Source organism: Lynx canadensis, chromosome D2, assembly GCF_007474595.2.
Source record: "Lynx canadensis isolate LIC74 chromosome D2, mLynCan4.pri.v2, whole genome shotgun sequence".
Classification (NCBI taxonomy): Eukaryota; Metazoa; Chordata; class Mammalia; order Carnivora; family Felidae; genus Lynx; species Lynx canadensis.
The window spans coordinates 6503982-6528299 of NC_044313.2; the positions used below are offsets into that span (position 1 = coordinate 6503982).

The 24318-nt window shown below is 53.9% G+C and overlaps 2 protein-coding genes across 2 annotated transcripts in view; one reads left to right on the plus strand and one right to left on the minus strand.

The window, feature by feature from the left end:
• Positions 1–8433: 8433 nt before the first annotated feature.
• MMP21 (matrix metallopeptidase 21) lies at positions 8434–15419 on the plus strand. The gene is given in 8 exon segments (XM_030334795.1): positions 8434–8590; positions 9051–9087; positions 9089–9567; positions 10326–10465; positions 10666–10807; positions 11999–12256; positions 14691–14863; positions 15120–15419. Coding segments are annotated over 8 exon segments (1686 nt in total).
• Positions 15420–17214: 1795 nt separating this feature from the next.
• The window catches only part of EDRF1 (erythroid differentiation regulatory factor 1), a 43434-nt gene continuing 36330 nt past the window's right edge, over positions 17215–24318 (minus strand). The window contains 1 exon segment of the mRNA XM_030335472.1: positions 17215–18024. Within this exon segment, the coding sequence (XP_030191332.1) occupies positions 17868–18024 (157 nt within the window). The 3' untranslated portion in view covers positions 17215–17867.

Here is a 24318-nt window from a genome sequence, read left to right on the forward strand (position 1 = left end):
TCCGCGTATGGGAGAGGTTCTTTCCCTCGGAAACCAGACGCAGCGTAGGTCAGGCCGGGCATCTGAGGGGGGGGGGGGGGCTTTTCAGTTTACTTAGAAGGGGTTTGTCCAGGGGTGCCTGGGGGGGCACAGTCGGTGAAGCGTCCGGCCTCGGCTCAGGTCATGATCTCACGGTCGTGGGTTCGAGCCCCGAGTCGGCTCTGTGCCGACAGCTCAGAGCCTGGAGCCCTGCTTGGGATCCTGTGTCTCCCTCTCTCTCTGCCCTCCCCACCCCCCCCCCCACCTCAAAAATAAATATAAAAAAAAAAATTTAAGAAGGGTTCATCTGCAGGCACAGTGCCCCGCAGAGAGGCTTCAGAAATCTACCCCAACTTTATTTCTGCTTTTAAAATCTTGGCCGGGAAACTTGGGCGGGGTTGAATGAAACTCCGTCTGTCTTTCAGTAATGGGAGCCGGTGCAGGAAAGAGGACTGCGTTACCCGCACGTTGTCTCTTTGGAAGGCGTGCCATAGTGAACAGTTCCCACGTTGCCACAGCCCGCACACGGGGCTCTGCCCCTCGTCCCCGTTCCTCTTAATGCCCTGAGGAGCGGACACCACTATATTCCCACTTCTCCGAGGAAGGAACGGAGACTCAGGGCATCGTAGGACTTGCTCAGGGTCACACGGCTGGCGTGCGACTGGCGGACGAGTATGAACCCGGGAATACCTAGTTCTCTAAGTCTTGGCGTGACCTGAACAAGAATTCTGCAGGTGCCGCGGTGACCCCGTAGTTCTCCTCTGTAGTCATTTCTCTGAAAACAGGCCAGAATCCGTCCCACCGCTTCTCTCTGATGAGAAAGTCAAATCTGGAGTCAGGAGTTCGGAATCCCTGCCATTCTCAAGGAGCCTTTTTTCTCTGCTGGGGAAGAGCCCGGCCCCAGGCAGCGCGGGTGGTGCCCTCCGGGAGCCCCTGTGGCCAAGGAGCCCCGAGGCCCGTCTACTGAGCCTCCCTGAGGTCTCCGCCCCGGCCGTGCGGGCGCCCGCAGCTGCCGGGGCAATGTCCTGAGGCCAGCCTCGGACAGAACGCCACCCCCTGGACCAAGCTGGCTAAACCCGCCTTAACTGGAGGGCACGGCTTGTGCCACACCGGGCTGTCATGCGGGCTGGGCGAGGCTGGCCCCCTGACCGTGAGCTTGGAGGTCACAGCCACGCCAGATTGCTGCACGATACACCAAAAAACGACGTCACCGCCTCTGACCCACCTGCTGCCCTGCCCCCTTGTCCTGTGTGCACACGGCCCCTGACCCCGTCCCCCCCACACTCCTGCAAAGTTGCCCCCACTCAGGTAGGGTGTCCGGGTGAGGACAGGAACCAGCCCTTCCACGATGGACCGTGCCTAGCCTTCTTTGTGGGGACAGGGAGCAAGTTAACAGTCCCAAGGGTCCAGGAAGCTCGGGGTGGGGGGAGCATGGCACCCGGCGGGGGGCGGAGTGACCCTCTCGGAGCCCCATCTCCCCGTCACCCGTGTACTGCCTGCCACCTCCTGAGACTCACTCGTGCCTTCTGGGCTGCAATTCCCCAGCTGTCGGGAGGGGGTGAGCTCCCGCCTCCCTGGCCGTGTCCCCCGCAGCTCAGAAAACTGCTTCTGGAACCCCGTGGAGCTCCCTCGAGAGGTGGTGGTGGATAAGCAGCGTGTCACATATCCTCATAAATAAGATAATACCGCTCAGCACTTACTGCTACGTCTGAGTTTGGAGGCGTCTCTGGTAGGATGGCAGACGTGATCGTCTGGTCCCGAGTCCCAGGCGCCTGGGGATCAGAGACGGCACGGCTGCCCGCAGACCTCTCGAAAGAACAGAGTCAGAGGCACCCGAGCTCAACACAGACAGCCTGTATTTCACACAACGGGGCTGGGGCCGGGAGACGCGGGCCAGGCCACCTCTCCGGACCACTGCCATAGGACCGCTCTCTGAGGCTCTGTTGCTGGGAACCGGACAGCAGGGAGCCAGGTGACAGCCGAGTTCCCGGATGGCCTTCTCCAAGTCACCTGCCTTTTGTGCTGATGCCACTGTCCTATTTCCCTTCGGAGATTTTATGATAAACGTGAGATTAGGTGTCTTTTTTTTTTAAAGCCCATTTCTTACAACTGGAGGCCGTCAGCAGGGCACATCACACCATCGAGTATACATACCTCTCTGCCCTTCCGCCTCTCCCACTCACTCCAGCGATCTGGACACTTTGCAGCAAAGACAGAGGAAACAGCACATCAGCACCCATGTGGCCATCAGTAAGCAGACGCCGATGGCGATCATCATCTCCAAATCAATAGCCAGCATGATCTCGGAGCATCTCACACCCACCAGGGCAGAGAAGCGCAGGCAAACAGTGAACGTGGCTTCCCTCCCACGCGGCCACCTAGCAACCTCAGCACGCCCCCTTCGGCCGGGGAACCACGAGCCCCAAGCCGCAGAGCCCCCCATGCGTTTAAGACGTGCGTGAACTTGGTGGGGCGGTGGGCGGGGGGGGGGGGGGGGCAGCCATGGGGGTAGAAGGTTTATTCATGATGGAAATCGACTGAAGTGCCCAGTGCAGAGAGCAGGAAGGCAGGAGGTCGGGGAGCAGGAAGAACTTTCCTTGCCCAGGCTGCTAAGTCACAAGAGGCCCATCCTCGCGCAACTGGTTTCCCAAACACCCGGGCCCATGACAGGTGTATGCACTTTCAGAGCCAGGACTGACCCCTCACCGTACATCAGGCTTAAAAATCTCCCAGGGAGCGCCTGGGCGGCTCAGCCAGTTAAGCGTCCGACCTCAGCTCAGGTCGTGATCTCCCCGGTTCATGAGTTCGAGCCTCGCGGCAGGCTCTTTGCTCTCAGAGCCGGCGCCTGCTTCCGATTCTGTGTCTCCCTCTCTCTCTCTGCTCCTCCCCCACTTGCACTGTCTTTCTCAAAATAAACATTGAAAAAAAATTTTTTTTAATCTCCCATGGGAATAATGAAGGGAAGGTCTTTTTTCAAAATGCCACGCGGTGAGCTGCTGAGAATATGCAAACCCATTTCGTAAATGACATATACTTGAGGGGGAAAAACGTTTCCGGTCCTCCCACTGACAACCGGAGCACGACATCTCAACATTTCAGAAGATTCTGGAAGCCTCCAGCCAACCCTTCCCCCAGCTCAGAGACAAGGAGTGCCCTGCACCCACCGGGAGCCCGCCGCTCCTGTCTGTACCGTAGATCGCACGCTCTTCTCTGCCATTTTCCCTGCTAAAGCTAACTGACTTCCTCAAAATCCACTTTACCTGGAGTAAGCGATTTAGCTCATCAAACACTGGGAGCCTCGCGAAGCCAGTCAGTCTACTCAAAGGCTTTGAAGATCGGGGAGAGGAACACTCCCAGAGAAAAAGCAACAACCCCTGAGTCCCGTGGCCCTGAGCTGCATGAGGCCAACCGCACACCACAGCAGAAAAGAACAATGTTCCGGAACAAGACCCTTGCGTCAGAAAGCCCTAACGACCCCACTGTCATCTTTACGGACAGCTGTCATGCACGTTTTAAGACCGGACATTCTGATGCCCCGTCTCCGGCCGGAGCTTGCTGGGTGAACAGTCACCGATGGGTCTCTCTGACCCCGCAGAACCCAGGCTGTGTGACATCAGCTCTCGGGACACCCGCACTCACTCATCCACATAGTTCTCCATTCTGTTCCATGTTCAGAATGTCAGCCTCCCGGGAAACGCGTAATATATAGAAACATTTTGCTCTAAATCTTGTGCCTTCGCAGGTTTTGTTTCCCCAAGAGAAAACATTTAGGATTTATCTTCTAATGAAAACACAATTTGCGATTTCAATTAAAAAAAAAAAACAAAACAGAAAAGAACTGCAATCACGTGGGAAGGTGAACAGTGCCCTTACACTTGGTTTTGGCCACACGGGCAACACTGTGTAGCCATTTATTCAGATGTGTGTTCACCGTCCACCATATATGGACACGTGAACTATTTTAATAAATATGAGGGACACGTGTAAATGGACACGTGATTGACGTGTCACAGTTACACGCAGCGAAACCTTGATTTGCGAGCCTCGTTTGTTCCGGAAACCTGCTTGTAATCCAATGCACTTGTACATCAAAGCGAATTTCCCCAGCAGAAATAAAGGAAACTCGGATGATTCGTTCCACAACCCAAAAATATTCAGGTAAAAAGGACTGCGATACTGTAACACAAAATAATAAAGAAGACACAAAATATAAAGAAAAGTAAATTAACCTGCACTTCCCTTTGAAAACCTTCGTGGCTGGTGTGGGAGGGACAAGAGAGAGGAGGGTTATTGTGTAGGACGACTTTCACTCTAACGGAATCACTGCCGTCTGTTGGCTCAATGGGTTCTTTTTGTTTTCGTGCAACTTTAACAGGGAACCTGTCCAATGACCTAGAGTGAAGCAAAGCGTGCCTAAGCTCACTCTTGTCTGGAAAAGCAAAGGACTGTCCAGAGGTGCTTTGAAGTGACAAAGATACACTAACGCCAGTTGTGGGCACCTTCCAATGTTCCGAAAAAGCACTCATTTCTGTCAAAGGCTGTAGCCTGAGACCGAGCATCTGAGCGTGGGAGATGCTCACCCATAATCCCGCAGCGAGCGAGCGAGCGAGCGAGCGAGAGAGAACCACCGCTGGCTCAGTTGTACTGCAAGACCTCGCTCGTTCATCAAGGTAAAATCGATTCGAAACGTCTGCTCGTCTTGCGGACACAGGTGCCGGACAAGTGCCTCGCGACCCAAGGGTTTACTGTATGTGCTTATATACGTTCTACACACACCCGCACGTAACTGACAAAAACTCTGGCAGGCGGGACGCCGCGCAGTGAGAGGCCACCGGAGTGGGGCGCCGGCTCCGGCAGGGGTCCTGATGGCGAGAAACGGAGCGGCCTGCCAGGCCAGGTCTAGTTAGGCGAGGCGAGAGGAGCTTCACGGGGCCTGTCGTGGGAGCACGGTCACGGTCACGCACGGGAGCAGAGCGGACCTCGTGGGCGCGGCCGTGGGGACCGGCAGCCGCCCGGCTCCGCCCCCCCACCCGGCCGCAGTCAACGTGGGAAGGGCAAAGGGCCTGCGTGCCGCCTGGCGTCATTTCGAGCCTGCCTCTCACCCTCCTCGCTTTTTACAGAAGCGTCCGGATGGGCCTTCCGCTGGGAAGGCCACTTAGAAGCTAACAGAACGAGGCCAGCGTTGAAACCGTGAAGGCTGCCCGGGGAAATGTGATAACAGAGGCTTGTTGCTCCGTCTTAAGGCAGGATGGTGCTTTGCTTTGCTTCCCAACGCGTCTATCTTGTGCAGACCCACAGTAGGATCTTCACGCACAGAATTATACAGGGTGCCTGGGGCTTGCTTCTGAGTGTGCGAAGCGGGGGTGAGGGTAATGAGAAATTCCACACCCTGAACCACACTTGTCTCCTGACTGCGGACCCGGGCTTCCCTCCCCTCCGCCAGGCTCCTCCCAGAGGGGCGACCACGAGTCCTCTCACCCCAGTGGTGCCGGTTCAGGGAGCTGGGAGATCACGTCGGTAGGAGACGGGGAGAGGGGCTTTAGTCGGGGGTGGGGGTGGGGATCTGTGGACACAGCTGAGGGTAAGCCGCCCTTAGTGACCAGAAGGGCCCTGCTGGAGAAGGTCATCTAAAAGACGTGACTGCCGACTGACCCGCGAGCAGGACCAGGCACCCGGAGGCCCCTCACCCCCTCCCAGTCCCTGGAACGTGGGTTCTGTTCCTCTTGCCTTTCCCGCTCCCGGTGGCTGCTCCGAGGACACAGCCTTGAAAGGTGATGTGGGGTTGAAGACACCCGCAGGGTACGCGGGACTCGGCCCAGGTAGAGCCTCTTGATAAGCTTTCAAGATCCAGCGGACAGGTGCAGGGATCCATTAGTCCCGCCCGCTGCCCAGGACGAACCTGGAATGTACGTTCCCTTCGCTTATTAAAACTGCCACCTCCCGACCCGGAGGGGCCTCCTTCTTCCGTCTCTCCCCGTCACCCTCCCTCGGTGGGTTTCCGATTACACCCGGGAAGCCCTGGGAGGGTTTCTAATCACGTCTCCCCCCCAACCCTGCTCCCTCTGTGTCCCCACCTGGTGCGTGGCCGGCCCCAGAGGTCTCCGAGCTGACCGGAGCTGACTGAGCACAACACCCTGATGTCACAGGTGCTGGCCTCGCCGCCGCAGCCCCCGTGTGAGGCCAAACACCCGCTCCTGGGACCTCACTAGGAACGGATTCCGCTGGGTCACAGCCTAGTACTGTGCCCTGCCTCGGAAAGCCAATGTCCTGGAGCCCCGTGACAGGTCTCGGGCTACAGGGCCATCAGACAGACCAACCTGGCACAGAAGGGCTGCTGGGGCGGGGAACACCCAGGAAGGAGTGCCAGGCCAGCCGGTGCCGTCTACACCTGCCTCCGGGCTGCACCCCTTTTTATCCGTCTTCCATAGAGCAACTGGAAGGATTTAAGTTTATTTATTTAAGTAATCTCTACACCCAACATGAGGTTCGAACTTAACCCTGAGATCAAGAATCGCCTGGTCCTCTGGGCCAACCAGGCACCCCAGGAGGATTCTTTAAATAACGAATCAATAAAGTCACTCTCCTGCTCAAAAGATCTCCACTGAACTGAGGGTAGAATCCAATTTACCTGACCTCCACGTCCTTCGTCATCTTCCCATCCACCCTCTCTTTTCCATCCTCACCTCCCCCTCCCCCTCCCCCCTCACTGACCCTCCACCAGCCCTCTGCTACTTCCGCCGGATCCTGCCTCAGGGCCTTTGCACTTGTCCTTTCCTTTGCCCACACCACACATGAATCCCCAGTCACACGTGACAGTGTCTCTCTTTTCTTTCACTGCTTCCATTTCATCTTTACAAGAGGTCTCTCCTGCCCATCTTAATATGGACTCCCCACCTCCAAAGCATTCGCTTTTCTGATTTACGCCGTTAGCCCCTGTCACTGTTTGAATTTTTCATTCATTGTTTGGTTTATTGTCTGTCTCCTCCACTTAGAATAGAAGTTCCATGGGGGCGCCTGGGTGGCTCAGTCGGTTAAGTGTCTGACGTCCGACTTCGGCTCAGGTCATGATCTCATGGTTCCTGAGTTTGAGTCCCGCGTCGGGCTCTGTGCCGACAGCCCGGAGCCCGGAGCCTGCTTCGGATTCTGTGTCTCCCTCTCTCTCTGCCCCTCCCCTGCTCGTGCTGTCTTTCAAGAATAAATGAGTATTAAAAAAATATATATATTAAAAAAAAAGTTCCCTGATGGCAAAGAATGGGTCCACCACATTTATTTCCAGGTTCCATGTCCCTAAAACGGTCATGAGGATTTGATGAATGAGTAGCTAAGGGCCAGCCCCACACCTGCACACTTGCTGTTTTCAGACCTTTGACACTGACATTCCAAGCTCTCACCTGCAGCCAAGTGCCTGGAGGGCCTTACTCACTTCTCCCAGCCTCTCCAGACGTGACTAGTTACAAGGTCCAGGCAGCTGAGCCTGGCCCTGCTTAATATTTTCTTCTCCACCCTCCACCCCCCACCCCCCACCCCCTCCCTTCCCCTCCTTCAAAAGACTCCTTTGTGAGGGTGAACGGAGAGGGGCCAGTTCTAGAACCTCCAGGGATCCTAGTTTACCCTCATATAAAAATCCCTGACCCACAGACTAGGACACCACACAGCCATCGACAAGGAAGACAAACGCCTACGTTCACGAACACCGAAGCTGCCCGTGACATTCGAATCACCGAGTTTTAGCTAATGGAGAACACGGTTTACGTGAAACTATACACACGTACTTCCCCGTGAACGTACACAATACGTGTACCTGCAAGAATGTTCACCAAATGTTCACCCTCTGAATCACTGGATTTCCTCCTTGATTCTCAGTACTTTTTAATTTTACGTTTTCCTATACTGATGAAGCATCCTTTGCATAAAAAGGAACAAGAAGAGATCCGAGAAACAAGATCTGCAACCCGGGCCGCCAAGAAAAGAAAGGACCCACGCTGTGAGCAAACTGATGATCAGGTAGTTAGGCCGCAGGTGCAGTGAGCGACAGCAGGTGGTTGGCGGCCAGGTTTTGCACTTCTACCGACAGGACCCCCGGACTTCGCGAACATTCCACCGCTCACCGGGGCAGCCAGCCTGCCCGGGAGCGCGTCACCACAGAAACGGAATCCACATGAGGCTGCCAGGGCAGGATGTAATTACCTGAGGACGGGGCAAACATTCTCACCCCAACGAGAAGGGCACTCCTGGGGTCTTCAAAGGGCGGCAGGGCCAGGGCCTCCCGGCGGGCACACTTCAGACCCGGCTGCGAAGGCCTCGGACACGCACGGCTCCCCAGAGCGGGGGTGCTGCTTATAAAAGCGTCCCCGGGGGCCTGGGCCCCAGGACGGAGACGGGAGGGAAGCCGGAGGGCAGCGCGCAGACCGGGCCATGCTGGCCGCCTCCTTCCTCCGTCGGAGCCTGCTGCTCTGCTGGCTCGCTGCCCCCCGGGCCGCCGGGCCGGAGCCGCTGTTCCACAGCCGGGACCGCTCGGACCTGGAGCCGCCCCCGCTGCGCCGGGCCCAGCCCATCGCGGACGTCCTCGCCGGCGCAGGTAGTAGGAGCCCCGGCACCAGCGGCACGGGGGCACTTGCGCGGGCGTACACGTGCACGGTGAACCCTAGCACGCGCAGGCAGGTGTGCACGGGGGCAACGCGCACAGGTGAGCCCTAGCACACGCAGGCACGTGCACACGGGGGCACGTGCGCCGGCGGACCCGTGCACGTGCAAACCTGCGCACACGCAGGCACGTGCACATTAGGACACGTGCAGAGCCGGGCACATGCATGCGCGGGCACGCGCACACGCAGGTCCGTGCACACCCACAGCCGCCTCAGGTCGGGGGCGGGGGGCCTCCCGCAAACGACCCATAACCATGGGCTGGCCGTGCCGCACGACACGGGTGACCACGCCCCGTGGCTGCAGACACGCGTAGCGACACACAGGCCCCCCGCCCGCCCGTTCCGTAAACGCCACACACCCGCGCCCCACCGCTCGCCGCCTCTCTCCGCAGCGCTTCCTGTCCAATTACGGCTGGGCCGACGCGCCCCCCCGGGCCCGCTCCCGGACCCCCTGCCCCGCCGCGCCGCCCGCTTGCCCCCGGTGCCAACTCCCTGTCCGAGGCCGTGCGCAGTTTCCATAATGTCAACGCGCTGCCTGCGAGCGGGCGGCTGGACGCGGCCACGCTGGCGGCCATGAACAGGCCGCGCTGCGGCGTCCCCGACACGCGGCCGCCGGCGTCCCCGCCGCCCCGGGTGCGGCCCAAGCGCTTCGCGCGGCCGCTACCGCCACGGAGCCCGCGGCCCGAGGACGACGCGCCCCGCGGGGACACCCGGGCCTTCGCCAAGAGGACGCTGACGTGGCGGCTGCTGGGGGAGGGCGCCAGCGGCCAGCTGTCCGTGGACGAGCAGCGGCACATCCTCAGACTGGCCTTCAGGATGTGGAGCGAGGTGACGCCGCTGGACTTCCGGGAGGACCTCGCCGCCCCAGGGGCCGCGGTGGACATAAAACTGGGGTTCGGACGAGGTGAGAAGGGCGAAGACGGCGAGCCAACCCTGGGCTCCCGGTCACCGGCCCCCACGGCCGCAGGCAGGGCCCGGTTAGCATAGGGAGCCCCGCCCTGGTCACCTGTCCAGCGGTGCCACGACCGCTGTCTCCCGGGGTGTCCCGAGATGGCCCCTGGCGGCGGCGTGGTCCATGGTCGTAAACCCTGTGTAGGCGCTTCAGTACAGCTCACCGGGAAGGGAGCGGGCACACCACCCTGCACAGGACAGGGGGCGGGGGAGTCACACAGGGCCATCAGTGAAGGCCCCTCACTGCTGGTGTTGGAGCAGGTCAGCCCAGTGAGCATTGCGGCAGGGAGCGAGCTCAGCAGGGTACGAGCCAGGGCACTGACCCCTCCTAGCCAGGTGGGTTTGGACAAAGTAACCTCTCTGCAGGCGCCCCCGCTGGGATCGAGGGGTGCTAGGGGCTGCCCTGCTGACTCCCTTGACTCCCTGCGGTGAGAAGTCCCCAGCATTCGTGCAAGGGGACGTGATCATTGGGCTGCACCTTCTTCCTGTCCTGGCCCGTCCGCTGTTAGGCTCCAACTCAGATCTCGCCTTTTGATAGCACCCCCATGCCCCGCACCCTTCTCTGGGCTCCCACAGAGTCTGCGTGTTTAGTGTTTAGACTTCAAAACGCTGTGGCGCAGGCGACTTGTGGCTTCCGCTCCTGGACTACAAGCTCCTCGAGGCCGTGACCGTTTTGGGGGAACGTGTCTGTGCTCCCTGTCCCCTTGCCAGGCCGGCACCTGGGCTGTCCCCGGGTTTTTGATGGCAGCGGGCAGGAGTTTGCACACGCCTGGCGCCTGGGCGACATCCACTTTGACGATGATGAGCACTTCACACCTCCCAGCAGTGATGCGGGCATCAGCCTTCTCAAAGTAAGTGGTCTCGGGCCGCGGGGAGTGACCGGGCAGAGGGCGGTGCAGGGTGGGCTGGAGTTCAGGGAAGAGCGGACAGCCTTCTGGGAAGGTTCCCCGATTTTCACCATCGTCCCCCTTCCCCTTGGCGAGGCCCGCCGCTGGCAGGCGCTCGGACGCCCACGGTCGGCACTGCACCCGTGGTTTGTGTCCCCTTCTAGGTGGCCGTCCATGAAATTGGCCACGTACTCGGCCTGCCTCACACGTACAGGACAGGATCCATAATGCGGCCGAATTATACTCCCCAGGAGCCTGCGTTTGAGCTGGACTGGTCGGACAGAAAAGCCATTCAGAAGCTGTACGGTAAGACTGTTCTGGGAGAGCCTCCTCAGAGCTCCCAGAGGACACTCAACGGGACCCCGCTCCCTATCGGGAGGCCGGGCCCCCCAACAGCACGGAACAGTACGACTCCAAGAGCACCCAGCAGTAGCTGCCTTCTAGCTCTGGGATGCAGGTGGCCACCGGCGTGGATAGTCCCTCCTGTGGCCTCTGCTTCACGTGCTACATCACATCTCTGGGAGGAAGGAGCAGGGCTTGGCGGTTTTCCAAACAGCACTGGGCCGCCCAAGGGGTGGCCTCCCCCCTCCCCCGGGAGCTACAGATCCCGGAAGCCCCAGGGAGAAGGTGCCCCAGGGAGAAGGTTCCTGCCATCCCAAAGCAAAGAGCAGGGAGGATCAACTTTCATCTCTAATCGTTCAGGCTAAGGTGTGAGTGGTTAGTTAACCAAAGTGACTAATGGCTTAGCCTGGAGGCCGAAGGGGAAGCGAGCCGCCCTCCCCTTTTCCACCGAACACAGAGACCACCCCCCTTCTGTTCCCCTCGGACCCTGTGTTCCTGGCCCTGGGCCTCTGGGGAGAGTAAGCGGTGCCAGGACGGCACGCGTTTCCCTCAGGCCGTCTTACTCTGGTGGGTGCCCGGAACCAAGCTTCCTGCCTCTAATGAGGTCAGGCCGGCCGTCAGGAGGCATCAGCTGTGGTGAAGGTGATCACATGACCAGCACCCGCATGGAGACACTTAGAGGCCCGGGAGCGCCTCTAAGAGGACCTCTGAGAGAACCAAGATGAGCCGGAACGGCCCACGTGAGCCAGCAGTGCTGCAGGCCCCCCTCCCCGCCACCTCCGGGCAGGCCTACTTCCGGCCTTGCGTGGCGTCTTGCTTTAAGACCGTTGAAGAGACGGGCGCTTGGTTGGCTCAGTCAGTCAAGCGTCCAGCCTCAGCTCAGATCACGATCTCACGGGCCATGGGTTCGAGCCCCGCGTCGGGCTCTGTGCTGACGGCTCGGAGCCTGGAGCCTGCTTCCCGTTCAGCGTCTTCCGCTCTCTCTGCTCCTCCCCCTCTCGCGCACGCGCTCTCTCTCTCTCAAAAATAAACACTAAAAAAAAACCAAGTTTAATCGAAAACTCCAGCTTTGCAATGGTCTCTATTTGAATCACACGTGAAAGTAGCAACAGGTGGTTTTTGCCCCAGGTGACAAGGGACTTTTTTTTTCCGAAGGTTCGTGTGAAGGGTCGTTTGATACCGCATTTGACTGGATTCGCAAAGAGAGAAACCAATACGGAGCAGTGATGATGAGGTTTAGCACGTATTTCTTCCGCAACGGCTGGTACTGGCTTTACGAAAATCGAAACAGCCGGACACGCTACGGGGACCCCATCCGAATCCTCAGTGGCTGGCGCGGAATCCCAACACAAAACATAGACGCTTTTGTCCACCTCTGGACGTGGAGAAGAGACGAACGCTATTTCTTTAAAGGTAGAGGTTCTCCCGGATGGCTCGATTTCTCGTATCACACAGGCGCGCTCGGAACGAGGGCTTTGAGCCCCGTGCCAGGGAATCTTCTAGTGCTCTTGCAGTGACTCACCTGACTGGCTTGTCCCACCGGACTGTAAGGTCTGAGCACAGGGTATGAAGGCGCCGAATGCGTCACATGAACAAATGAATGAGTGAACCGGCTGTGCCAGGCAGAGGTGGTTGCCCGAGACCTGTAAGAAAGGGGCCCCCCCGACAGCAGTTTTAGCTAACCCTTCCTCTGGAGAGGAGGAGCCTTAGAAGCCCCCCGCTGGAAGTCTGTGGTGAAGGAGAAGAGCCGATAAGGTGACCACGGCCACCTGGAACCAGAGGCTGGAGCCACCCAGAAGTCAGGGCTTTTGATCCAGACCCGGAGGCCGTGTGGGACCCCGGGAGCCCTGCCGGGACAGCGGGGGTGTGATGGGGGAAGTGTGGACGGGGGTGAGGGCTGGGGTGTAAGACACAGGAAGCGGAAGCAAGGCTTTAGAGGAAGGGGAAAAGATGTCTGAGACAGCTGAACCCGCGGGGTTCAGGGGCAGGGCACTCACACGGGACGAGATTAGGTTGGAAAGACAGGGTCAGCCTGAGCCCCGAGAGCCTCGAGCACCGTGGCCGGGGGCTGGACTTCAGCCAGCAGGCAGTGAGGCGTCGGTGGCAGTTTCTGAGCAGGGAGGATCAGCGTGTTGCTGGGAGGCAGAGACCGAGGCGGGGGTCTGGGGTCAGTGGATGCGCAGAGAAGACAGGCCGGGACCGTCCTGCCGCTCCCCTTACAGGCCGCCTTGCCCGGGGGCCTCTGCCCGTGTCACGGAGGCTGGCTGTCTGCAAACCAAATGCCCGGAGTCTAAGCACAAACAAGATTCTGTGGCTGCTTTTTCTTTCCCTTCCCAGAACTGCCCCCCGAGGTAAGCCGTGTGCCCTCCGTCTGCCTGAGCCCTGGCAACAGGACCCTCTGGCCTTCAATGGCTCAGGAGTCAAGAGAGGCAAGAGCCAAACCCAAAGGAAGCTGTGTGCAGATTTTGCCGCAAGAAACCAGTGCATGAATCTGGCCTTAATTTTCTTTCCATCGCACAAAGGAAGAATGGAGTGCAGTCACAGAAACAAATTGCCCAGGGCGGACTTGTCTAGTTCAGGGCTCTCAGAGTCGGGAGCACATCTCTCAGGGTCCTAAGAAGTCCTGGACGAGAGCTTCCACGGGCAACAAAGACTCTTCGTTACAGAATTAGGTCATCGTGGGCGACGGCTGTAATAACACGTGTATTTTAGTCTCGGAGCTGTAAAAAACCTCTTAAGTTTAACTGGCCGAGAATACTTTAAATTCAAATATTCCAGTTAGAGTGAACTGTGCCATTGGCTGGACAAACGTCACTGCTTTCTCTCAGAGGCAAACCCTTTGGGGACGGGGGTAGAAGCAGGGGCCGAGGGCGAGAGGGAGCTCGCGTGGGCGGCTGCTACGGAACGGAACTGATTGTGATGTGACGTAGGTTGTGAACACAAAAACCTCCAGCTCGGTGGATTTATTCTATTTTATGCTGACCATATGCCAGGGTTCGGGATGAGCAACTAATAAGGAGAGTCCAGAAGAGTCCTGTGCTATTTCAGAGTACGAAATAGGCATCTGGATCGTGAACTGAAACGGAGCAACATTACAAGCTGTGCCTTCACAGGACAGAGGGTAGAGTCGCTGGGGTGGGACAAGGGAGTCTCGGGCCGCACCGGTCCCACCTGGGCCGTGAATCCGGATGAAGTGCTTCAGCGCTTCTCCGGTTTCCTCATTTGTACAACCGAGATGGTAGTCGAACTGCAGAATTCTACAACCCTGACAAAAAGCTGGGGTGCCTGGCTGGCTTAGTTGGTAGAGCATGTGACTCTTGATCTTGGGGTGGAGTTTAATCCCCCCCTGGGTGTAGAGATTACTTAAACAAAATCTTTAAAAGACCTGATCATAAGCATCATGATTGTTTTCTGTAAAAAGAGGGCTTATATTTATTATGGTGGGAAAACGATTCACGGCAACCCCTGGGATCCTAACACGTAAAAGGAAGATCATGAGACTACATAGGAAGAAGGGAAAAAAGCAGAAGATGCTTATGTGAAAAAGACCGTACGATTTGTCATTTTGTTTTTGTTTTTGATGAGCACCAGGGGGCCGGCGTGCCCTGCAAAAGGCAACCAACATCTTAATAGCGGCAATGATTGTCAGAACTGGTCTAGAAGTAATTCAAGACCTGGAGAATCGTTCACTTGAGTGGAGGCTTCACTCAGATGCTGTGATCCTGCCTTCTTCTGGGGTCATGGCGAAACATCACGGTTGGCGGAGACCTAGATTGAAAGTGGGCCTCTTTGTCGTCCATAATTAAATGGTAATAAGCCATATAAGCATGTTTTGTTTGGCTCTCAGGAAATCAGTACTGGAGATACGACAGCGACAGGGATCAGGCCTACACGGAGGATGAACAAGGGAGAAGCTACCCCAGATTGATTTCGGAAGGATTTCCTGGCATTCCAAGTCCTCTGGACACTGCCTTTTATGACCGGAGAAAACAGTTAATTTACTTCTTCAAAGAGTCCCTCGTAAGTAGAGGCTTTCCAGCTTGGTGTGGCTTCTATCACCCCCTGAGGTTTGTCAGAGGGCCAAGTTGTTAAAAGTTGTTCTCAACTGCCTCGGCCCTGTATGACCATGGTGGGTCCCATCATGTGGAAAATTAAGAAATTCAAGCCCAGAGAATTTGGTGCAAAGCTACAGATTTACTTAGCTCATTCCTAAAATTAATCTAAAAAATCAATGGTTTTCAGAAATGCCGGTCTCACTCTCTTACTTGCTTTGCAGGTGTTTGCATTTGATGTCAACAGAAATCAAGTACTTGATTCTTATCCAATGAAGATTACTGAGGTATTTCCAGGAATAGAGCCACAAAACCATCCTTTCAGAAATATAGATTCAGCCTATTACTCCTACGCACACAACTCCGTTTTCTTGCTCAAAGGCAATGCGTACTGGAAAGTGGTTAATGCCAAGGACAAACAGCACCAGCCTTGGCTTCCTTCAAATGGCTTATTTCCAAAGCAGCCCATCTCAGGGAGGTGGTTTGACATTTGTGACGTCCATGCCTCCACCCTCAACATGTAAGGAGAAAAACAGGCAAGTGGAGAAAGGGATTTCTCTTCTGAGAGAAAGTCGGGTCTTTTACAAAGAAAATAAACCAGATCTTTAGTAACCGAAACAAATAGGGCTAAAACCCAGTGGAAAAAGCTATTACCTGAACTTTTCAAATACGTGGTTTAGAAGTCCGTTTTACAGGCCAAAAAAAAAAAAAAAAAAAAAAAAAAAAAAAAAAAAAAATTACCGAATGATTTTAGGACATTTTTAGGAAAGGTTAAAAAAAAAACAAATCCTGACACATCCCTGTCCTTCTGCCACCCCTCACCCCTGTACCGATTTCATGGCTGGATGGGAACGTAGCCGTGGCCAAAGGATCCAATCACGGAAGGAGATACGGCTCCCTGAACACAGAAGTGGTGTTACTGCCCTGAAAACATAGGGATTCATCGGAAAAGCTCCACTACTGTGCTCCACACTTGCTGGTGTGGTAACTTACGTTTCCCTCACGGACGGCGTATGGAAGGTTTCCCCACGCATTTCTCTCCATCTTCACAACTCCGTTGGAGTGCCAAGGCCCACACTAGTTTGCACATTTCTAGTCCTAGAAACTGAAGTTCACCGTTGTGTCCTTCCCAGCAGGGTCAACGCAGTGGCTGCTGGTGACCCCTGCCTCTGACTCCAGCCCCAGGGCCCTGGCACCTTCTCTCCATCCCTGCCCTGAAATTAACTGAAAAACAAGTTGTCTCAATGACCAGGCCACAAGTAGCACAATTCTGCCCACCTACCAGCCAAAGCTCAAGCACTTTAAGAAGCACTCATTTAAAATCAGCAAATTACAACATTTAGACAGACTTTTTTTCTCCCCCTGTAGGGAACGTTCATATTATTGTTTCGACAAGTGAAGACGGCTAGAATTGCCATCTTCTTGCTTAGAAACGAATATTCCTCGACTAAAAGGCGGTTCAGCCAAGGAGAGGCCGGAAGACAAGACCAGGAACGCGACATCCTGATGCCAGCTTACTTCAAAACTGGATCTTCTCGGGGGAAGTGTGCGGGCTGGACCAGTGAGGACAGCACTCGCCGCAGGGGAAGCGGAGGGACGGCTGTCCCGACGGACGATGTCTGCTTTTGTACATCTGTTTCACGACTTAGTTAAAACTTTAAATGCCTCAGTGGTTTTTGAGAACGGATGCACATCTGTCCCAAGGAAACGCAAACCAGATAACAAAGAAGAAGACAAAGGACGGGGCCAGCGACAGTCCCGTCAAGCTGGGACAGGTGTCAACTCACCGCCAAGGAAAACACCTGAAAATCTCGGCGCGCTTTCAAGAAAGCACTTTGTAAAGGGCCAGCTTTATTCCAGACAACTTTCCGGTACGGTTCAGATTCCTCCAGAGGGCACGGCCACTGAGCGGAGGGACTACTGGCCAAGGCGCAGGGGCTGCGGGAGGCGCTGAAGGTCGGGGGTGAGCCCGCACTCGGGGCCAGGCCGACGGACGTGGCGGCAGAGCGGGCTCCCGTCTACACGTCCCAGCCGTCAACCCGACGGGAGACGGCATGCCCGATTTCTGTTCCGTTTCCTTGAAACGGAGGCTGTGGCACCAGGGCAGGTAGGCAGCGCGAGGTGGGCACAGAGAAAGCAGAGCTCGCGCGGGTGCCCAGACGAGAGCCGTGCGTGACAGTTGCAAGCAGCGTCCCATTCCTGTGACGATGCGGTGAATGGCAGAGATTTTTAATGTTTTAATCTTCACTTTGGAAGATTGATTAAACCAGTTCAAATCAAAACTCAAAGTGCAGAATGTGAAATTCAGGAAAAATAACAGACATTTTAAATAAATAATTTATTTATTCAAAATAGTTTTCTTACCTTATTCACAGTTTCCAGTTTACAATGAAAGAAAGAGGGAGCAGTACCTATCCTCGATCAGCTGTCCTAGCCAGTCAGAGAGAAGCGGGCGCTCTCAGAGCGCGCCCCGAACTCAACACGGCGGGGCCCGCGACACGGGGGGAGGGCGGGCCGCCTTCCATGCGACCGGGAAGCGCCGTAGACACAGGATGTTTCTTGAACCCACCTGAACCACTAAAGGCATCTGGATCCAAGTTCCCCTGACCACGGTAACATCATCCAAAATAATTCTATCTTAAACCCATGGAGCCCAACAGACTTGAAACCTGTTTACAAGTGCACCTGCATCACAGCAAGGGTGTGAACACGGAGGCACCACGTATGTCTCTGAAAAACCAACGCCGGGGGCTTTCAGTCTGGTTCCGCCTTCACTTCAAATGAAGCAAGGAACTCAACCACGATGTGTCCGTGACGGGAAAAGAGAACTGTGTTTCCACTGCTGTGCCTGTCTTTAGTGACAGGAGAGTCCTTCCCTCCTATTTAATGACACGAAGCACCGAATGGACAAACCGGCCCCCAAGAGCAGAAGGCACTGACAGCGTCTCTGCGGACGGAGCTTCAGGCCCGAGTCACTGGCCGCCACTGCCGCCGCGAGCAAGCTGATCCAGCAACTGGATGAGGACGCCGATCCTTTCCAGAAGAGTGGAGTTTCTGTTAGCGGTAGCTCTCAAAAGCTGGGAGTAAATCTGCTTGTTGGTTTTGAGGACTACATCCTCTTCAGTATTACTGCCGTGTTACAACAAAAACAAAACAGAAGTGCACAGTGAGGTCCACCGACGATCCAGAAAGAAACCCAAATAAGCAGTCCCAGACCGTCACTGCCCACAGAGAAGCGGGTGGTCCGTTAAGGCCTATTCCGTGCTTACCTTCTCGCAGTCACTGTTCCCAGGCCCGTTTTTAGATATTTACTTCAATACATCAATTAAAACCAAGGTTCGTTCTCTTCACAAATATCTGAGTGCCTACTATGTACTGGGAACTGCTCGTGGCCGTGAACAAAACACACCAAGCAGAGTCCCTGTGCTCACGGCATCTGCGGGCTACTGAGGTAGCAGTGGGCGAAGGGGTGGAGGGGGGAGTGCGTTAAACAAGAAGAAAACAGCATGTCCGATGATATGCTACGATGAAAATCCAGCCTGGGGCAGCTTGGGGCCTGGAAAGCTACCCAGGATTTCCTCCCTCCTCCGTGCTGAGCCTGACACCCCTCAGCCCTGTTAACAAGCACACATGTAACGCGACCGTGGGGAGGTCTTCCCTGGAGAACCCTCTGTAGAACCTCATTTCTCTTCTCCCTCTTATTCCAACTTCTTTAATCAGGCAAATCTCTCTTCCTCTCAAAACCACCCATGGCACAGTAAAGTGATTGTTTAAAATGCACTCACTATGTACAGTTTGGGCCTAAGATGGCTAGGTTTTAGTTCTGGGCTGGGGTTGACATTTGCAAAACCTCTGATAATCTTACAAGAAATTTAAACTCCTTTCTGGGGGCTCCTGGGTGGCTCAGTCGGTTAAGTGTCCGACTTCGGGTCAGGTCATGATCTCGCAGTCCGTGAGTTCGAGCCCCTCGTCGGGCTCTGTGCTGACGGCTCGGAGCCTGGGGCCTGCTTCCGATTCTGTGTCTCCCTCTCTCTCTCTGCCCCACCCCCACTCACATAAATGCTCTCTCTCAAATATAAACATAAAAAAAAAAGTATTTTTGTTTTTTTTTTTTTTAACGCATAATTTTTGAGAGACAGAGAGAGAACATGAGCAGGGGAGGGGTAGAGAGAGAGGAGACAGAGAATCCGAAGTAGGCTCCAGGATCTGAGCTGCCAGCAGAGAGCTCCGTGCGGGGCTCAAACCCACGAACTATGAGATCATGACCTGAGCCAAAGTCAGACGCTTAACCGACTGAGCCACCCAGGCCCCAGCCCCACTCCCCCAGCCAAAAAAGCATTTCTAACAGAACCACATGATTGTCATAAGAGGAAATTGTCATAAGAGGATTCAAAGAAAATTAAAATTTTTTATTTAAAAAGTTTTTTAATTTATTTTGAGAGAGAGATACAGTGCAAGTGAGGGAGGGGCAGAGAGAGAGAGGGAGAGAATCTCGAGCAGGCTCCATGCTGCCCGCGTATAGCCAATGTGGGACCAACGTGGGGCATGAAACCACGAGATCATGACCTGAGCCGAAACCAAGAGTCGACGCTTAACCAACTGAGCCACCCAGACACCCGAAAAAAATTAAGATTTTTAACTACTAAGCTCAGTTTTTCTTTTTCTTTTTTTAAAGCACAGGTGGGGTGGGTAGAAAATAATCAACAAAACAGAAACCTACTAGCATTTCCTTTCAAGTCTAGCTCTGATCTCCTTTTACTGCAGACAGAAACGCTCCCGGACTCCTGGTGAGGTAGCAGGGCCACAGCACAGGTCTCCCTCCTAGCGATAAAGTCACGTGTATCTCCTGTGCCGGCCAGTGACACACAAGAGACACACTGACTTAGGAACCAGTCTGTTTTGGAGCCCTATCAACATATTAACTGTATGCACACAAATACCACATTTAACAGTCTTCAATAAACTTTGAAAAAATTAACACAAATTAGCGCAAGAGGACTTCATGCATCCTACCCAAAAACCTTAAGCGGTTTTTTTTGACAGGATATTAATAACCTGAGAAGACGGGTCAGAAGACCCTCCACTAAAATAAAACTACTTAGGCCACACACAGAGGAGAGGACAGGTATGTTTACAAAAGGTACCATAGGACGGAACTGTCACCCGTTGGCCAATTACTCAGACCACCAATTTGCGAAAACCCACAAAGAGCTGGTGGTTCTCACACACATTTATGTCGCCACCTTGTGGAAACCAATAAAACATTTCAAAATTTACCCGCTGCCGTTAAACAGGAAAAGCGCTAACTTTTTCAACTGCGTGTGTCCCCACATGCACGGTCCCCTCCGCCTTCTCCTCCTCTGGTTCTTCAGAAGGTGGGGTGTCTGCCAACCACTGCCCGGACCACCACCCCCTGCTGAGAAGCAGGGACAGGGCGGAGAAGGCGCCCGCCGCTGAGTGCTCCGCCCCACAAACGCTCTCCTTAAGGCCACAGAGGATTGTTTGAAAGCATTTACTGGAGGCGTTTCTGCTCAGACGGAGACCGCTAGAGCATCATTCCCACCCTTAGGACAAACCCAACAGCACAAAGCAGGACAAACTACCACTTCAGGAGTTCGGGACTGCTGGAATCTATCAAAGGGTTGGGGCTGCTGGGCCACCGAGGCTGCAGACTAAGGACAGGCAGGGAGAGGGAGAAGTACTTCCTGGCCTGCGGCAGACGCCGAAACTGCTAAGGATTTAGCTACAACAGTGAACGAGCCGGGAGAGGCCGAGTGAGGGAGCGTGGGGCCCCTGGGAGCTGCAGGTATAGGATGAGGTCACCTGGCCTGGTAGGCTTTTTTTCAAGGACCCCACCAGATGCTCACATAAAAAACCTGGTGAGAGTCCTAAAAAAATTCCCTTCGTGTGGGCCGGGCAACGGGACCAGCTACGGCTACAAGAGGGGCAGGCAACCCCACCCAGATCCTCCTCTCCAGGGAATGGTCAATGTTTATAGCAGCACTCCCAACAATAGCCAAATTATGGAAAGAGCCCAAATGCCCATCAACTGACGAATGGAGAGAGAAGATGTGGTTTATATATACAACGGAATACTACTTGGCAATGAGAAAGAATGAAATCTGGCCATTTGTAGCAACGTGGAGGGACCTGGAGGGTATTAGGCTAAGTGAAATAAGTCAGGCAGAGAAAGACAGATACCGTATGTTTTCACTCATATATGGATCCTGAGAAAATTAAGAGAAGACCATGGGGGAGGGGAAGGGGAAAAAAAAGTTACAGAGAGGGAGGGAGGCAAACCATAAGAGACTCTTAAATACAGAGAACAAACAGGGTTGATGGGGGATGGTGGAGTGGGGAAAATGGGTGATGGGCATTGAGGAGGTCACTTGTTGGGATGAGCACTGGGTGTTGTATGGAAACCAATCTGACAATAAATTGTATTAAAAAAATAAAAATAGGGGCGCCTGGGTGGCTCAGTTGGTTAAGCAGCCGACTTCAGCTCAGGTCACGATCTCACGGTCCATGAGTTCGAGCCCCGCGTCAGGCTCTGTGCTGACCGCTCGGAGCCTGGAGCCTGTTTCAGATTCTGTGTCTCCCTCTGTCTCTCTGACCCTCCCCCGTTCATGCTCTGTCTCTGTCTCAAAAATAAAGAAACGTTAAAAAAAAAAAAATTTTTTTTAAATAAAATAAAATCAAGTTGCAAAAAAAGAAAAAAAAAAAGCAAGCCTAATCTGCAGGGTGGAGTCGGAGCGGGTAGGAGGGAGAGGAGGGCAACAAGGCATGTCAGCCTTCAGGCACTGGTGAGAGTCGATGCAGACAGAGCAGTGAATGGGGGGTGGGGGTGGGGGGTGGGCACACTCTTCCCCTGGGGCAGGGGCAGCGTGAGGCCCAACGCTGAGACTCAGAGACCCAGTTTCTGCCTAAGAGAGGTTTACCCAAACTAAAGGAGAAGGCCTGGCCAACGCCCTTCCCGCCGCAAGAGACTAGACGCACCGAAGGACAGGTAGGAACGGAACATGGACTCCGGACTAGAGCTAAGAGGGTGCAGACAGAGCCTCTCTGAAGTACCACACACCTTCCTCATGAAAATGCTAAAACGAAAGGTGGAGTAGATGGTAAGAAAGACATCAGGAGACCTGCTCCACACTAAGCCCAGGCACTACTCGAGAACTTGAAGCCTGTGACTCGTGAAAAAGTAACCGTAGTGACAAAAAAAATCTCAATCACAGCTCAGCTCCAGACTAGGAAACTGAACTCAACCCCCCTTCCTAAAGGTGTAAAAACTCCTGAGAGATGAAAATGATGCCCCTCAGTCTGAGATGTCCATTTTCCCACAATTAAGAGATGGAGAAAGGTAAGGAAACCACACGTGTAAGACAGCAGAACCAGACTCAGATGACACGGATGCTGGAGCTCTCCGACAGGGGATTTAGAAGGACAGGGATCACTATGTCAAAAGGCTCAAATGGAAAACAATACGTAAGAACAGACTGGCTAACTTCAGCAGAGAGGTGGAACCCACACAAAGAACCCAGTAAGAATAGCAGAAATGAGCACAGTAAACAGAATGCCTTCATCAAGTTCAACTGTAAGTGACTAAAATCAAGAATCAGCGAACCTGAAGATAGGTTAATAGAAATCACACTGAACCCTTGCTGCCCCGAAAAAGGGTGCAAAGGCAAGGGAACACATAACAGCTATGCAGAAGATCAGTCTAGCACAGGAACAGCTGGAACCACGGAGAAACAGGAGACAATGGAGCAGGAGAAATAAGAACACCGAAGAGGGAAGAAACCATCACAAGGCACCCAGGAACGACAGGTTCAAACTGCTGGGGGAGGGGCGCCTGGGTGGCTCAGTCAGTTGAGCGTCCAGCTTCGGCTCAGGTCATGATCTCACAGTCTGTGAGTTTGAGCCCGGCATTGGGCTGTGTGCTGACAGCTCAGGGCCTGGAGCCTGCTTCTGTTTCTGTGTCTCCCTCTCTCTCTGCCCCTCCCCTTCTCATGCTCTATCAAAAATAAATAAACATTAGAAAAAAATTAAAAAAAAAAAAAAATCAATACAACCGATGAATTCCTAACCAAACTGACGGGGGGGGGGGGGGGGGGATCAAAGTTGCCAATATCAGAAATGAAAAAAAGCTAGCACCACAAACACCTTTAGACATTAGCAGGATAATAAGTGAATACTGTGAACCTATACATCTGACAATAGACAAAAAGACTTTCATTCACTCAGAAAATTTTACCTATGAAAAGAAGCTAAACTCTTTGTGAAAAATTTTCAATAAAGCCAACTCTAGGTTAAGATACTTTCACTGGTAAATTCTAACAAAGCTTTAGGGAAGAAATAGTTGTACACTTCTAAAAATCAGATGAGGAAACACGGGCACACTGATTTCACGAGGCCAGCAGGCTCTACTCCCAAAAGCAGACAAAACCACTAACAGGAGAGAATCACCCCCACAAACACACACAAAAATCAGGTATTAGCACACGAAACCCCAGGGATATTAAGAAGAATGATGAATCCCAACAAAGTGTAGTGTATATCAGGGATGCAAAGCTGCTTTAACCTTAAAAAAACAAAACAAAAAACTCGCAATGAGCCCCACATTAACACACCGAAGAAGGAAAACAATGTGGTCATTTCAATGCTTAGACCAGAAGCATCTAACAAAAATTCAACATCCACTAATGATAAAAGTTAGGAACAGAGAGGAACATTCTCAACTTAAAAAACATTTTTTAAGTTTATTTGAGACAGAGACCGTGTGAGTGGGGGAGGGGCAAAGGGCGGGTGGGGGGCAGTGAGAGAGAATCCCAAGCAGGCTCCGTGCCACCAGCTAGAGCAGAGCCCGACACGGGGCTCAAACTCACAAAACTGTGAGATCACATGACCTGAGCTGAAACCCAGGGTCAGACGCTTAATTCATTGAACCATCCAGGCACCCCAGAACATTCTCAACCTGATTAAGGGCATTTATAAAAAACCCACAGCTGATGCTACACTTAATGGTAAAAGACAGCACACTTTCTCCCTGAAATCCTGGGGCTGACCACAAAGAGGCAGCAAAAGAGAATTCTTGAAGTGACAGGGCGGTTCCGGATGGTGATTTTGGCAGGAGACACAGTTCTCTAAGTGTTTGTTAAAGCCTGAAGAACTGTATGCCACAAAAAGTAAATTTTACTATGTATAAATTAAAACAAATATAGATCGGGCTCTGTGCTGACAGCTCAGAGCCTGGAGCCTGCTTCAGATTCTCTGTCTCCCTTTCTCTCTGCCCCTCCCCTGTTCACCTGCTGCCTCTCTCTCAAAGATAAACAAACGTTAAAAAAATAATAATAATAAAAAATAAAGTAAATATAGAGACAAAAATTACCTGTATCTGAAGATTATAAATTGGTAAAATATGCATGG